The 15,983-nt window shown below is 37.0% G+C and overlaps 1 protein-coding gene across 2 annotated transcripts in view; it reads left to right on the plus strand.

Annotated features, from left to right (window-relative positions):
• Window positions 1-15,983, plus strand: part of pld2 (phospholipase D2) — a 114,879-nt gene that overhangs the window by 47,118 nt on the left and 51,778 nt on the right. For both annotated transcript variants that reach the window (XM_039747226.1, XM_039747224.1), the window contains exon 2: window positions 2,393-2,551. In XM_039747226.1, the coding sequence (XP_039603160.1) occupies window positions 2,431-2,551 (121 nt within the window). In that variant the 5' untranslated portion in view covers window positions 2,393-2,430. The remainder of the gene's footprint in view (window positions 1-2,392; window positions 2,552-15,983) is intronic.

Genomic DNA, 15,983 nt, shown 5'->3' on the forward strand with positions numbered 1-15,983 from the left:
AAATGGATGCCTGTTATTAATCCTGTTGTTCCTTTGAGTGGATTGCATGAGAAAAGAAAGCTTTTAAGGTGGAACTCCATCCTCTTTAAAAGATTGTCCAAACGAAGAATTCTGGGTAGGCAGTGATTTAAATACAGTGGCAAGTGGAAGAAGTGGTTTGTGATGTTAATACTGGCAGTGATATCAGTCATCTTCTCACAATTTGTCCTCTACTATACAGGACATGGAAACCATCTTAATAGCAGCGTTTCACACTGTCTCTCCCACCCACAAACACAAGACATTCTTCACACTTGTACATATAACTGTATATTTTTATATAAATAAAAAGTTCTTGATATGAACATAAGTACGGATAGAAATGACCGTTTTCCTTTAAAGGTGTATTTCTGTGTTGTATGTGTTGTCACTGAAATATAAAAGAAGTAACAATTTTACGATACATAAATAAATAAGCAACAAAAATATTTTGTGACACATTTAATTATTTATGTTTACATATTTTATTATTTTTATTTATGGTCAAAATTCATAATGCAGTTTTTTATTTAGTTCTGTGTAAAGTAATCTTCCATAGGTAGACAGCAAAACTTCAGAAACTTTAGAAACTGACTTAATATCATTTTGGAGAAATCAGGTTAATAGGCTTGATAAATATTGTTGTGCTGAATGGCCTGTTCTTATAAACATTGTTTTTTCAATAATATTCTAATTATAAAGATGGTGAAGGAAGAAAAACAAGCAGACTGAAATATACAGATGTAATAAAGACCAGTGTCTTTATTGTATGTCTTTTAGTTATTATGCCTTGAAAGGACTAGTCAGTGATTCTACTTCCCATTAGAGTTTGTCACTAATACGGTATAATAATGGAAGGAAATCTGTGCTGGTAACATTAGCAAATGCAACTTTCTACTCATTTATCACAGTCTGATTTTCCTGTCGCCCTCACTGGCCTTTTCCATGTGTGACCATCTCTTTTCAGAGTTTATGAATGTTTGCATTTACTAAGCATTGTGGTTGTTCTTCTTAATCTGCTGTCAGTATTTCCAGTCAATTGCAGGTTCCTTGACAGTCCCAAGTGTCTGTTGAATTGCCACATCACTGTGAATTATGCTATGAACCCACCTGCTTTCCCTCAGCATTCTTATGGTTATTATCCTGTGTAAGCTGAGTCTTACAGTACCTCAGCTGTGAATGAATGGAATTTCTCTCTGGCACAACAAGCATGTGACTGCAATTTGGAACGTTTCTTTGACAACCAGGTACAGAACACAAAAGGGTCGACTCTTCATAGCTCATGTGTCAGCATTCTCTGGAGAGTGAGCCTGTGAGTAGTATGTAGTAAGTTTACTCTGGATTGTTATGGGGAAGGTGAGTGTGCAGCTGTGTGTACTTGTCTCTCACCTACAGTACCTTCAGCTGTAACAGTCAGCAGCAAGTCTTCTGTGAAGAGTGTTGCTGGCATACCATGTGCATGTGACCATCCTTTCTACTATGTGGCTGTTTGTGGCCAGTATATCTGTGTGTGTGTCAAAGGAATTGTGACACACTGTCTTTTAGTACATCACAGTGCTCCAGTTTCTATGTGTTACAACTGATGTAGGTTCAGCTTTATAACTTCTGCGATCGTTTTATCTTGTACTCTTCAGGAGGTGCTGTGCAGCCCTGTGTGTTTATTTTTTACGTGTGCTCTTCCTCCTAGAGAAATTTTGTATTTTGAAAGCTTTCAAGATACTGTACTGTTCAGAAGTTCTGTAGCAGCATCGGCATTGTACCAAATCAGCCATTACATCTTTAAAAATGAGAGGTAGCTGCTCAAGTGTACTGGAGTAGGCTTGCCCGAGGCTCCGCCTGGAAGTTTCCAGGTTGCTTGGTGTGGAAGATGCATTTGCATAAGTGTAGAGTTGCAAGGTGAAGATCAGCTTACTCCTGGGTTTTTCTTTTTTTTTACGACTTTACAGAGGCAAAGCAGTCATGGCATCCAGCTTCCTCACTCCATTTTTTTCTATTTTATTAAAATGCCTCATGTTTTGCTATTAATGAGAATAGCAAGCTTTTTATCAGAATCTACTGCTGTTTTGTACGTGTGTGTGCCTGGAAGGCAGGCTGTGTTTTCTGTTGCTTTTTGAGATCAGCTGGCGGTGTGTTATGAATTAACTCAGTGGGAATTACAGATGCACCATCTGATCTATGTGAACTGTAAGCTATCATGTCTTTAGCTAAACACCACAAAATCCCTTAAGTATTCTAATGCACAAGCCTCACTAGTTCTCTTCATAATAATCCTGAGGGAAGTGGGCAGCATGATTATAATTTTCTAAACATGCTATAAGTTTCTACTTGAAACAACTCTAAAGTGAGACCTCTAACAGGCTTTTTTTTATTCCAGTCTGCTCAAATCATTTGGTAAATCTTCAGTGGGGTGCCATGGCTGCCTCCCTGGAAGAAGAGGTGGAGGCAGTTCATGTAACCAACCTTGATAGACCGAAGTACACTGAAGAAGACTCTTTGTGTGAGGATGAGTTGGATCGTCTCAGAGAGGCCACAGGTATGTAGAAACAGAATGTGGGTGTCTATTCTGAAGGATGTTATATTTAGTTAACTCTTGAATTGCCCAGCAAAATTTGACATGCTAAGTAAATTCCCAAATGCTGAATTCTTTATTACCTTGGGGGAATTTGAAGTCCTGAAGTTCCTATACATTATCAGTCATATCCAATAATTAGTTCCACAACTTTAATAGAGGGTATTAGAAATAAAAGTATTTATTATGTGTATTAAATTGTTTTAGTTGCGGTGGGTTGGCACCCTGCCCGGGATTGGTTCCTGCCTTGTGCCCTGTGTTGGATGGAAATTGTTTTAGTGTCTTTAATATTCATGTTGCTCATTTCTGCAGCTAAATAGTTGTTGAGTAATAATGTAGTACTTTTCTACCTAGGCAGTTAGTTTTACAACTAACTAACTAGCATGTATCATTTTCTTGCTAAACAATTCCTTAACAGTCATCAGCTGGTTATTGCATTTTAAAATGAATTGAAACTGTTCATCATTTCCTGAGTAGTTTATTTTAGAATCGCACATCTGTCATCATCTGGCTAACTGGAATTGTAAACTTCATCTTTGTTTATAGAACAAAGTCATTAGTTTTATTATTGTTATTGCTGTATTATTATTATTATTATTAATTTTTTTCTGACATCGTTATGCAGTTTACAAGTTCTGGATACATTACTGTGATTCCTAAATATTGTCAACATTTGGAGCACAGGGTGAGGGTCAATGAGGAACTGAACTGGCCACCTTGGGGCTTTAAGTCCTGTGCTTTAGCCCATACACCACTCTGCCTGCCCATGTGTTTAGAGTTACAGATCCCCCCCTGCTGGCTAAGCAGTTCCTGAACAGCATTTGCATCACTGCCATCGGAAATAAGTTCTTAAGAAGTGTACCTGTTGTAACTTGCTCAGTTTCATTGTTAACTGTTGTAACCTCATTTTTCAGATTTAAAATGGACAATGTTTTGTAGTTTCCCCATAGGACTTCCCCACAGAGATTTTGTTAGCCAAAGAAGGGAATCACACCTCTAAGGGAAGAGCAGTCTACAATGCCATTTAACGTCAAAATTAATTTTTATCAATCAGGAACAAAAATATGAAACTTATATAAAATGGGAATTCATACAATAGTAAGTGCTTTTAGGAGGATGCCATTTTAGCTTTGATGGAGTGAGTAGAAGAGATTAATACATTTCTATAATTCATTATTGTCACCTTACAGTACACACATACTGTATATTATTGTGAATGAATGCAGTGACATTAAATCAATATATGCAATAAAAGAGACAGAAAAACTGGCAAAGATCAATCATGATATACAATATGTTTCAATTTTTGCTAGTTAAGGCACAGAACAAATTAAAAGTTATTAGATGCCAACCTAATTTTATGTCCAAAAACAACCAGAACCTGAAATTAAGTGTTGTGAAAATGTCATTGACTAGTATATGTTAGTGGCAGAGGGTCTGGGATAAATTGTTGTTCAGTGTTCTTAAACATAGCATTTTTGAAAGTATACCCAATAGAGTATTATCCAATAATTAGCAATTGAAAAATATATGTTAATACAAAATGACTAATACTAGTATAATATTAGTATAACCTTATGAAAAGAGAAAAGCAACTGAAATAAATTCCCCATCTAGCTATAAATATTGGTTAAAACACAGTAATTCGTTAAAATTATATAAATAATTAAGAACTGGGACAAGAACTGATTTATTGTATTGGGAATAAAAATGGTACACAATGAGTAAGAAAATCAGGAGCTTGCTGCAATTGTTCCTGTAAATTTGGGATTGTAAATTCAGGGTCCAGAGATTAGGAGTTCAAACCACTGAAGCCTGCCACCTCATGATGCCACTGTCCATTTTTTAATCCACCATAAGTATATATCACTTACGGAAGCACCACCTTTATCATGTTATTGATTAGTTCAAAAACACATCTAGCTTCAGGCTGATAACATCAGTTCTTTACAACAATAATCTGCAAATAATATTGTTCAATCAATTAAATCTTACATAGTATATGTTCACGATTGCTTTTCCCTAACATTTATTTCCAGAAGTGACGTTTTGTAGTCTTTTAGTTAACTTACCTAAAGCAGCAGAAGAAGGGCACTTCTTTGTGAGCTGTTTGCACACATGCAGTCTGCCCAGTGACTGACTCAATTCCATTGGGAATCCGTGTGGCAGTCAGATGAGTAAAAGATTAAAATATGCAAAATGTACACGTTAAATAAACCATTCCCAAGGTAAAATTGATACTGTAAACTAAATCCTAGTTAAAATCAAGCTTCATACAGTTAAATCTGATCAGGATATTACAAAAAATTGAACTGTCTCAACAAAGTTCTTTAAAGAATAAGTGCTTCATGTCTCAACAAAATTAGTCCATGGGGGGATGAGTTGTTTCATACCAAAAGACAGACAGATAAACAGATAAGAATGACTTTTGCAATAGGCGCTTTACGCATTATATGCAAATACACCGAAAAATGCAATCAGAACAACTGAGGATGTAAACCACTAGCCATGAAATCAATTTGTATGGGTCTACCAGGCAACATATTACTGGCAACTGTGCTATAAAAGAGTAAATCACAGAGGTGTTTGTCTATTCTCTGAGTTTTGTATCTTTTTCTGGCCATATACATTTCTTTTTTAGCTGGTGCATATGTTGACATTGCTGTGAGTTTACAATCACAGGGCAGCTGATTGTCTATTTTGAATAAAACTGATGTGATTGGTGATTAAACATAGCATACTTGTGTAGAGCTACTAAGGCACAGAAGATACAACAAAGAGCACAGTGCACTGTCTGAATAAGATACTGTAATGAAAATGAGTCAAAGGAAGTTGCTTAACCAAAAGACAGCAGGTGATCATATCATTTGATTTGATATACTATATTAATCCCCATGGGGAAATTGTGTTTTCGCCTGACCTTTGGGGGTTAGCGCAGGGTCAGTCATTGTACAGCGCCCATGGAGGATTCTCAGGTTAAGGGCTTTGTTCATAATAGAATACGCGTTTATTTTTTAGTTTTTAATTTTTAAATGTGTTTCTGTACTGTGGAAATGTTTTGTGATTCAACCCTTGCTTGTGCTGATGCATTTACATTAAAATGTATTTATTTAGGTGAAGAGATTACCTTTCAAATAACAACCTCATGACGACAAATATTTTAATCACTATTCAATAGGCTCTGTATGAAAAAGAAATCCATGATGATAATTCAAGTAACATTTAAAAGCATAAAGTAAAGATCATTACATTCACAAGTGAAAAAGTAATGATGGTTACTGCGTAACACTTACTGATAAAAATTATGTTTGAAGCTATACAATCCAGTTACTGTAGAAATCTTTATTCTATCGGGGTGACTTGGACTTAAATTTGTATTGTGATTATTTTGAACAAAATAAACAGTATTCGATATATTTCCATCTTTTCTCAAAACAACTCTTAAGACCGAAGATCGCTACCATATACACCATAAACTTGTTATGTTTTCTCTCAGTAATAATATGAAATAATAGCAAAGGAAACTGATCCCTCCTGACTGCAAATTGAACAATTTCATGGATAGCTCATTATGGCCAAGCAACAGGGGCAAAGTCAATATAAACACGCATAAAAAGAGTTCTGGAGACTTTACAGATTTTGTTTATTGTTCAGAAGAAGTTTTGTAAAAATCAGTTAAAGTGCTGGCCTGTTGCATATTGATTTTTATTAAATATTTAATCTAACTGAAAATTAATGTTTTGCCCAGCTCTAGTCTATAATAGAATGGTAAGGATGTAAGATGACAGAGGAAGTATTATAAAATATTACTCTTGTGTAGTCCACATTAACAGCTGTCATAAATTGTATAAATTTATTACAGAACATTCATGACATAGACCATGCACTTATGTGCATGTCTATATGATGTCAGACTGATTTCTGTTTCTCCTGTTGTTATAAGCAGAGGTCTTGGGCATGATCACAGCATGCACTGTATATGGTGGTGTAAAACCCAAGGTTTGCATATAGAGAAGCAAGTACAAAATTGTTTTTTGATTTGTGAAAAGAGTCACAGAGAAGACTGCAGATGCTCATTGTATGCTTCCTGTGTTATGAGCTTTTTTATTTAAAGAGTAGTGTTGCTAATTGAGATGAAATATTCTAGTATTCTGAGACATTAGTACATGTCTACTGTGTAAATGGCATTTAAAAGGGCCTTTTACCTACTTAAGTGTAGAAAAATATTAGGTAGCATACTGTAAAACAATGAAAACTATTAATGCTGTTTGATTAAACTGAAATGCAAAACAAAACTCAATGAAGCAAATAATTACTTTATTATTAATAATAATAGCAATAGTGATATTAAATCTGAAGATGTATTGAAATTTCAAAAACAATGCATCGACAAACAAGCAGCAATACTAAATGCATTCAGCTGATTTGTTCTCTGCTCCAGAATGTCTGAACCTATTAAGTTACTTTCAACAAATTATTTTGTGCATCCAAAGTCAGCCAGGTGTACTGCACAGTTGTTAAATTTGCCTCCAATATTAGAATTGTCTTTTTTAGACTTTATAGGAAAGTTCTTGCACATTTAGCGGGTTGAATAATGGATGGATGGTTTTAAATGACAAATTTACAGTGCCATTTTGAAAATACCATTTCTTTAATCAAGCAAGTAATTCAGTAGCAAACTACTCTGCTTTGAGCATCCATAAAAAGAGCAAAACTGATAAGTAAAAGAAATCTTTTGTCAGAGAAGAACAGTTTCATTGTTCTGGGATTGTCTCATTCTGCGCAAAAATATAAGGAGATAGGGCTATCTCATCATCATCTGTCACAAGGCAGAAATCAACCCTGCAGTAACTGAAGTGGTGTCATGATGCTTAACCGCATAATCATGTTTAACTCACAAGTTCAGATGGTCTGAATTGACTACATGTATTAGTTATTTTACCAACATTGTTTATAAGCACTTTTGTACCACTACATTCACAAGTGAATATATCTCTGTTCATTAAAATTTTAACATTAAGCAATTGTAATCAGTCAGTCAGTCATTGTCCAACTCGCTATCCCCTAACACAGGGTCACGGGGGTGTGCTGGAGCCAATCCCAGCCAGCACAGGGCACAAGGTAGGAACAAATCCCGGGCACAGCGCCAGCTAACTGCAGGGCACACACCCACACACACACACACATCAATCACACACTAACCTGCATGTCTTTGGACTCTGGGAGGAAACCAGAGAGGAAACCCATGCAGACACGGGGAGAACATGCAAACTCCACGCAGGGAGGACCTGGGAAGCGAACCCAGGTCTTACTGCGGGGCAGCAGCGCTACCACTGTGCCTCCATGCTGCCCTAATTGTAATTATTACTGTTTAATTAAAAATGTGTTCATATTTTGAATAATGTTAAACTTTTAGTATTTTAAAACTCAGTCTTCATTTCAAAAATAGAATGTTTCATTTTACATTTTGCTATACATTTCTTCACCACACATTTTGACTTCTAAGCAGTGAAGATAGTATGTATGACACCGTCATGGTAAATATTGTTTTTATAAACTCACTAAAGCAGTCCCTGTTAAGTAAAGTTTATATTTTAATTAATTGTCTTATTGGACAAAACAACAATGAAAAAAATCCTTCTTTTCTAAATAGTCTCACATTTTAGTTTATACTGCATCACTACTTGGGTTAAGGTTCCAGGAATTAATTAATTAAATAATAACTGTTATAATATAATGCATAAAGCACCTACAGTAATAGCCATGTCTATCTGCCTCTCTGCCTGTCATTCCATCTGTTTCTGCATAAAACAACTCATCTCTCACTGGACCAAATTTGCTGAAGTTTGGCAACCTTATTCTTCAAGGACTAAGTATGACTTAAATTATGGATCCCCTGTATAAGTTAGTCAAAATTCAGGAAGTGAATGGAAGAGGAAAGGTTTATTATGTAAGGGTTGCCACCTAACTGTCCAATTTTCAAACCGAATTTGCCACTAACTAAAGAACAAAGTTTTGTTTTCTCCCCCGTCGGACACCGCAAGTTGACGGTGCACCCGTATTTAACCCAGAAATAACAGGCTTTACCCCTGATTTGACCTGTGGTCACGCAAAAGATTCCAGCAATCAGAGAGCGTGAAGTGCAGAGGCACTGAGGAACTATGAGTTGAGGATGGATCAAGAGACACATCAGTCACTGTTCCATGCATGCATGGTCATGTGGTACATAACTGCAGAAAAAGGAAACATAAAACAAATATTAAATTAAAAACATCACAAATTACAGTATAACAACTACAGCTTGCATTGTACTGAAGGAGTTGTAATCAAGTTGGGGTTATAGTTTATTTGTGCCCGAAGAGCTGATTTTGCATTTTTGTATCTTGAGACTAAATTCAAATCTCATTTTTGGTAAACCCATTATACAATAAATCAGTTCCTTTCCAAGTTCTTAGTTATTTGAGTAGTCAGTTATTTTCTAATCTGCTTAGTCCGAAACAGGGTCATGGGGGTCTGCTGGAGCCTAACTTAGCTAGCATAGGGCACAAGGCAGGAACAAACCCTGGACAGAGCCCAGTCCATTGAAGGGCAGACACACACACACATACACAGACATGCATCCACCAGCCACACACTAGTGCCAATTTTATCATCTCCATTATATGTATCTTGCATGTCTTTCAACTGTGGGAGGAAACTGGAGAAATCCCATGCAGACACAGGGAAAACATGCAAATTACACGCAGGAAGGATCCGTGACGTGAATCCTTACTGTGAGGAAGCAGCGCTACGGTTATTTCAATTTAAATTTTTTTATGAATTATTGGGTTTTTACTAATGTTATTAGCTCGACAGCGAACTTAGTGCAGTTGCTTTTCTCCTACATGGAGTAATGTTCATTGTGATTTTATGATAGCATTGGTAATTTTGTATGTACAGGCAGTCCCCGGGTTACGTAGGAGATAGGGACTGTAGGTTTGTGCTTAAATTGAATTTGTATGCAAGTCAGAACAGGTACATTATTTTAATAAATGCTATTGTTGACTGACTGTAACCAAGTGCTCTGCCAATGAATGATGGAGTTTCACCTCTCTCTGACTTTTTTTATTATTTCTACTTTATTTTCAATGGTGATGGTTTTTCTTTTCTTTACTGTATCTCCAGCACTTGCATCAGATTTTTGTTTCAGAGACATTATTGAAGGGTGAAGACAAAAGGTTAAGATGAGCTCTTCTGCACAGCACTGTACACACTATCACAGCAGGAAGGCACCAGACGTCAACACATCTGATGTACTGACAAGAGACAACTTCCTGTTATGTACATAACTGTACAAGCAGGCTTGCTATTGAGAATGAATGGGGGCGGCTAGGGGCGGTTTATCACCAGCCCACCTCACAGTCACCTCCACTACAGTATGCTGTCTGCAACATCCACCCAACGAGAACAAACGGTGCGGCCAAAGGCGTGTAGTGAATCGCCCACCACTGCCCCCATTCAACAGGCAGCCATCCGAGGCACTACAATGCTACCCCCCGCCACCCTGTTCACCCTCAATGGCCTCCATTCAGCCACAACCAGGTCACCGCTTGCAGCATCACCAGAGAATGAACAGGGCAGCCATGTGTGGCGGGCGGGCAGTGAAACCACTTGCTGCCGGGAGCCACCGGAGGGACACTACACTGCGCAAGATCGCCATGCCTTTGCCCATCCACCGCTTGCAGCGTCCCCAGGCCGAAGTTGACAGAGCAGCAGTTACTGAGGCGCGTGCAGTGTAGCTGCGGCCCCGTTCATAAGTCATAGGTCAGATGTCCGTAACCTGGGGACTACCTGTATAGTTTTATTTCTTTTGGTAATTTCACTTTATTGTTGATATGTTTGCAAGTGGTGTGGTATTGTTATTAAAGTTGAGAAAGAGGAGATTACACTAAATACTTGTTGAGGTGGTTATTGGGGTATTTATTTTTTGGAGATAATTTTTTGTTATTTAAAACAAAAACTTTCATATTTTTAAATAAAAGAATTCCATTACATAATAATACAGTATATCTCTGATGCTGCTATTTATTAACATACCAGCTTACTTGCTCTCCATCCTGGTCTGAAGCAGCTGACAATTTAACTTGAGATTTCTACTGAAATTTGAATCTCTGTTGGGTACTTCTTTTAAAAAAAGAAATGTGAACTGCATTTTGTCACAGACCTTTCACAACAGTGCAGCAATCAATGTCACTTTTATATCACTTGAATTGGACTTGGCTATTGTGCCATCCCAAGTGTATTTGTGCTGTGTTGGTAACTATATAATATTGTAAAATGCTGTTCAAAAGCATGCACTTAATGCACTCCACTAATTTCATGTAATTACATATATTATATGAAATATTGTTACAAAAAATGTAATAAACAAAAGTGTGATAACTAAAAAGTAAAGCAAAGTTCACCAATTTTCAAATGAGTTAAATACAGTAAGTAACCTAAATGCATGTCAATGGTATGTCATGTGTAACATGTTATTTATCATTAAAGACCTAGAAAGTGGTTTGGTTTATCATAACAGCAAAACAAAAGAGTGTTCCTTATGCATGCATATCTTAATTCACTGCCTATGAAAGTGTCCATTTCCTTTTTCCCTATTTCATATGTTGTTATTATATTATATTAGTGGAATAAATTAGTGTTTTTGGCATTGGTTCACAGAAAAAGACTCATTAATGTCAAAGTCAAAACAGATCTCTAAAAAATGGTCTAAATTAATTACAAGTATTAAATGAAATTATTTGTTTTGTAAGTAATCAGTATTTACTAGATGCACCTTTGGCCTCCATGACAGCCTTGAGTCAATGTGATCGGGCATCTATAACTTTGCACATCTGGACATTGCCATTTGTCTTTATTCTTCTTTGCAAAACTATTAGAGGTCTGTGTGATACCCTGATGCCTGCAATCATACCCTGATGCCCATAATCATGTACACCACTCCTTTTGGGACATCCAGTAGTTTGTAACTGAGGATGGATTAGGGAAAGTAAGAATGCAATCAACCAGATTTAAGGCACCAAAAAGTGCAAAGGTGTATATTTATTTCAAAACAAGTGTCACTGTGCATCAATCAGAAAGGCATAAATCGGTCAATGGTAAACAGAGTCACCAGGAGTTCAATAAAAGTATTCAACAAATAAATAAGTAAGTAAAACAGATAAAACCAGTTGGAAAAGCAGAAATCCCTTTTTCTGAGAGCAGCAAGCCTCTCAGCAACACACCATTGCACTCAGTCTGTGGTTGGAGCCCCATCATCTCCTTCACTTCAAGACAGAAAATGCCACTAGCTCCTTTTTTATCCTTCCATCCTCTTTCCAGTTGCCACAGGTTCTCAAGACAGCAGTTCATCTTTGATGCCATAACTTCCCCTCTGCTTACTGTTAGCAGACTCGACTGCGCCCCCAAATTTGGACTCCTGGGCTCACTCTCTCTCTGTCACCTCTAGTCAGTACTCAAAGAAATCTCTCCCAAGTTTGCCGTCTCCCTAGCTGTTAGAAGGTTTGACCCTGCTCTCGCAGAAGGCATACCACACTGTAAAGGAGACATGACCGTTTGGTCCCTTCCTTTCTCTCTCTCCTTCTTATCCAGTTTCTTCAGCCAGTCCTGATCACCATTCCAATGTATAATCTTATCATTTTTTTCTTTCTTTCTTTGCTTCCTCCATTTTGTCCATTTTCTCCTGCCACCAACCACCTTAACAGAAGCGTGTCAATTAACACTACAACTAGGCAATTGCTCATTTAGCGAGTCTGAACGTGCATACGTCGTATTATCATACTAATCTAAAATTGTGCTGGTTTGGTTATTAATTAAGGTAAGCAGTAAAACCTATTAAAACTGTTAAAATCCTTAATCATTGACACGGCATGTCACAGTGTCAGGTTGTATGGGGATCATGAGTGAACACCCTGTTTCAAATCCAGCCACAAATCCTCAATTGGTTTGAGATCTGTACTCAGAGTTGGCCACTCCAAGACATTAACTTTGTTGTTACTAAGCCATTTCTATTTAGCTTTGGCTTTATGCTTGGGGCCATAGTCTTGCTTACAAATCTTCTCTTGCAGACTGTATGAGATTTTTCTCCAGGATTTCCCAATATTTTGCTACATTTATTTTACCGTTTACACTCACAAGCCTTTCAGGACTTGCTGAAGAGAAGCACCCCCATCATCATGATACTGCCACCACTATACTTGGGATGTTGTGCTTTTGATAATGTGCAATATTTGACTTACTCCAAACATGGAGTTAGTCTGAAGACCAGAAAGATCAGTTTTAGCCTTATCAAACCATAAAACCTTCTTACAAATGATTTTAGTTTTCTTTGTTCCTTCAGCTGAGATATCATGCATTTATTAAAGTATCTTTTTCTTTGCCACACTCCCATAAAGCTGTGACTGGTAAAGCACCTGGGCAACAGTTGGCTGTGCATCTCTCCAGTGTTTGTCCACTGTAGCTTCTGACTGTTTAAGGATTCTTATAGATCTCTTGGTGGCCTCCCTCACTGGTTGTCTTCTTGCACAATCATTCAATTTTTGTGAATGTTCTGCCATATACTCTTTCCTTTTCCTAATAACAAATTTAACCGAACTTGAGGGGATATGACTTGTGATTTCATTGTATAAGTTAGGCTAACATACTGACTCCCTACCAATTGGATCTTCCAGGTAAGGTGCATTTATTCTACAATCAGTTGACGTCTCTTGACTAGTAGCAACTCATAATGGGACTTTTCAAACCAGTTGGCCAGACCAGTGATAATTTAGGTGTGTCTAATTAAAATGAGTTACAGCAGGGAAAATAAGTATTGGTTAGCTTGTTATATTCATCAGTTAAACCTACAATCAGACCCTTTTACGATGTCGTGTTTTTTATTACTATTTTATTTTATTTTTTTTATTCCATTACTCTTCACTTTCATCTACAAATGTGCTCAAAACATTATTTCTAAGTGCTTCTCATGTACTCTAAAAAGAATGTTTTGCATCTGATTCTCACCCAAGCACTCTTAAACCTGAGATCCTCAAGGGTTGTTTAATGCTAAGATGTTCTATTTAAAGCAAATTGAAAATTAATAATTGTGATTTCCTTTTTTGTTTGCAGTGCTTTAAAACCCCAACTTTAAACAGTCTCCTCAGCCAATATACCTTGTCCTCCATCTTACATGGATGCTGGTTTGACACATAATACCTAAAACCATGAGATGTAATTAAAAATATTAAGGCCACCTTTATTAAAACATTGCTGTCTCTGTAAAGAAGTAGACAAATTGTGTAGACCCTGACTTGATACTGTGACAATCCCATTTTTCTTGGGTTAATCCATAAGTGCTGACAAGTATTTTATTCTGAATGCTGTGATATAAATGGTACCTTATCAATGCCCGTAGGATATTTCCAAAATAATAAAATATGTCCGCCTTCAACCTGACTACCTTTTGCCTGCTCTTTTACTTTGCTATTCTCACCCTGTCACTGTCTTAATAACTAACAGGTATTCCTCCTGATCTTAAACCCATCTGCTTGTGTCTGTTTGGCAGCAAGACACATCACAATAAGTTTGGACAGCAGGACTCCAGCCAAGTGCTGCATATGGGACCCAAGCAACAGTGTCTTATTTGCTACATGATTTGGAAATGCTAGAGTAAAAAATGTTATTAATAACTAGCCATGCCCCGCGGCTCTGTCCGCGTATTAGTGAAAAAGGACAGTGAGGAGGGCCCTGCCCAGCTCCCCACTTCTGACGTCTCACTTCCCCCTCCCCTTAGCCCACAGCCTCTGTCTTGGATTATATAGTGCTCCTGCAAACAAACTATGATTCTTACTGTGATGAGAGAAGTTGAAAATCAATCATAATGTTAAAGCAAATTATAGAAAAAAACCCAATCTAAATCCGTTAAGTAGTTCTTTCTTTCACTAGCTAAATGGAAGTAAGGAACACGCCCTGAGGCTGGCGCGTGAGTGAGAAGGGCCCCTCGGCCCACTGCATCTCTCTCGGATTCACACAATTCAATCTATACCGCAAACGAACTATGATACATAGCACAATGAGAAAAGTCGCAAAATCAGCCAGAATGTTCAAGCAAATTATAGAAAAAAACCTGATCTAAATCTGTTAAGTAGTTCTCTCGTGAAAGTGGACAGACAGACAGACAAAAGTTGGATTTTATATATATATATATATACTGTATATATATATATAGATATTAATATATATATATAGAGAGAGAGAGAGAGATGTAGCAAAACTTGATGCCAGTGTGTGTGACTCATGGATTTCAGCTTTTTTTTGTGGCTACCTTTATGGTTCACTGAACTAAGAAGAACTTTCTTTCATACCCGGGTGTGAGTACTAGACTTTAAAAAAGATGGCAGTTCAGATGCTTGAGATTTGATGGCTGATGTATTTAAATAACAATTGCCCAGAGTACCACTCGGATTCTTTTTTTTTTTATTTGTTTGTTTTTGCTGTGGCCACCAGTGCAAAGTATAAAGTAAAAATAAGCACATACAAACATTAATGTAATGTCACAATTCATTAACCTAAATTCAGATTTATTCAAATATTTACTTATTTTTATTTTTAGTTTGAATATTAAAACCTTATTTTTTGGCTAATTTGTTAAAGAGTATGCAGCTCTTGTGACCTACTGATATTATTACTGTTATTATTGTTACTTGACTGACACCTTCCTTCAAGACAGCCTAAAACATCTGAGATAGAATTGATTCTATTTAATTTATTTTTCAAATTGGAGCACAAATAGATAAAGTGACTTACTGATTGTCACACAGAGTCAGTGGTGGGATTTGAACACAAAAATTCAGGGTTTGAAGCTTCAGGTCTAAAGCCTTTACCACTACATCACATTGCCTGAAGATAATAAGATATTAAATGATATTAGCCCCTTGGTTAAAAAAAAACATAAGAAAACATAGTACTTCTGATACAACTGATTAAACCATGGCATTATAACAGAGGCTCGTTGTCTTACAAAATATCTCTGGACAAACAGTGTAATACAGCTAGTATTATGCAAAGTAAAATCTGAAAACTTCAAAGGGGTGAACACTTTTTATAGATACTTATATGCCTGTTAGGTAATTGCTACACCTTCCTAAATCCATCCATCCATCCATTTTCCAACCTGCTGAATCCGAGCACAGGGTCACGGAGGTCTGCTGGAGCCAATCCCAGCCAACACAGGGCACAAGGCAGGAACCAATCCTGGGCAGGGAGCCAACCCACCGCAGCCTTCCTAAATATACATCCTTAAAATAATAGAAAATGACAGGTCATTTTGTGATGAAGTAAACACTTGCTTTCTCCAAAAACAGTGCTTAGTTGCACGTTT

The sequence above is a fragment of the Polypterus senegalus genome, chromosome 3, assembly GCF_016835505.1.
Source record: "Polypterus senegalus isolate Bchr_013 chromosome 3, ASM1683550v1, whole genome shotgun sequence".
Taxonomy (NCBI): Eukaryota; Metazoa; Chordata; class Cladistia; order Polypteriformes; family Polypteridae; genus Polypterus; species Polypterus senegalus.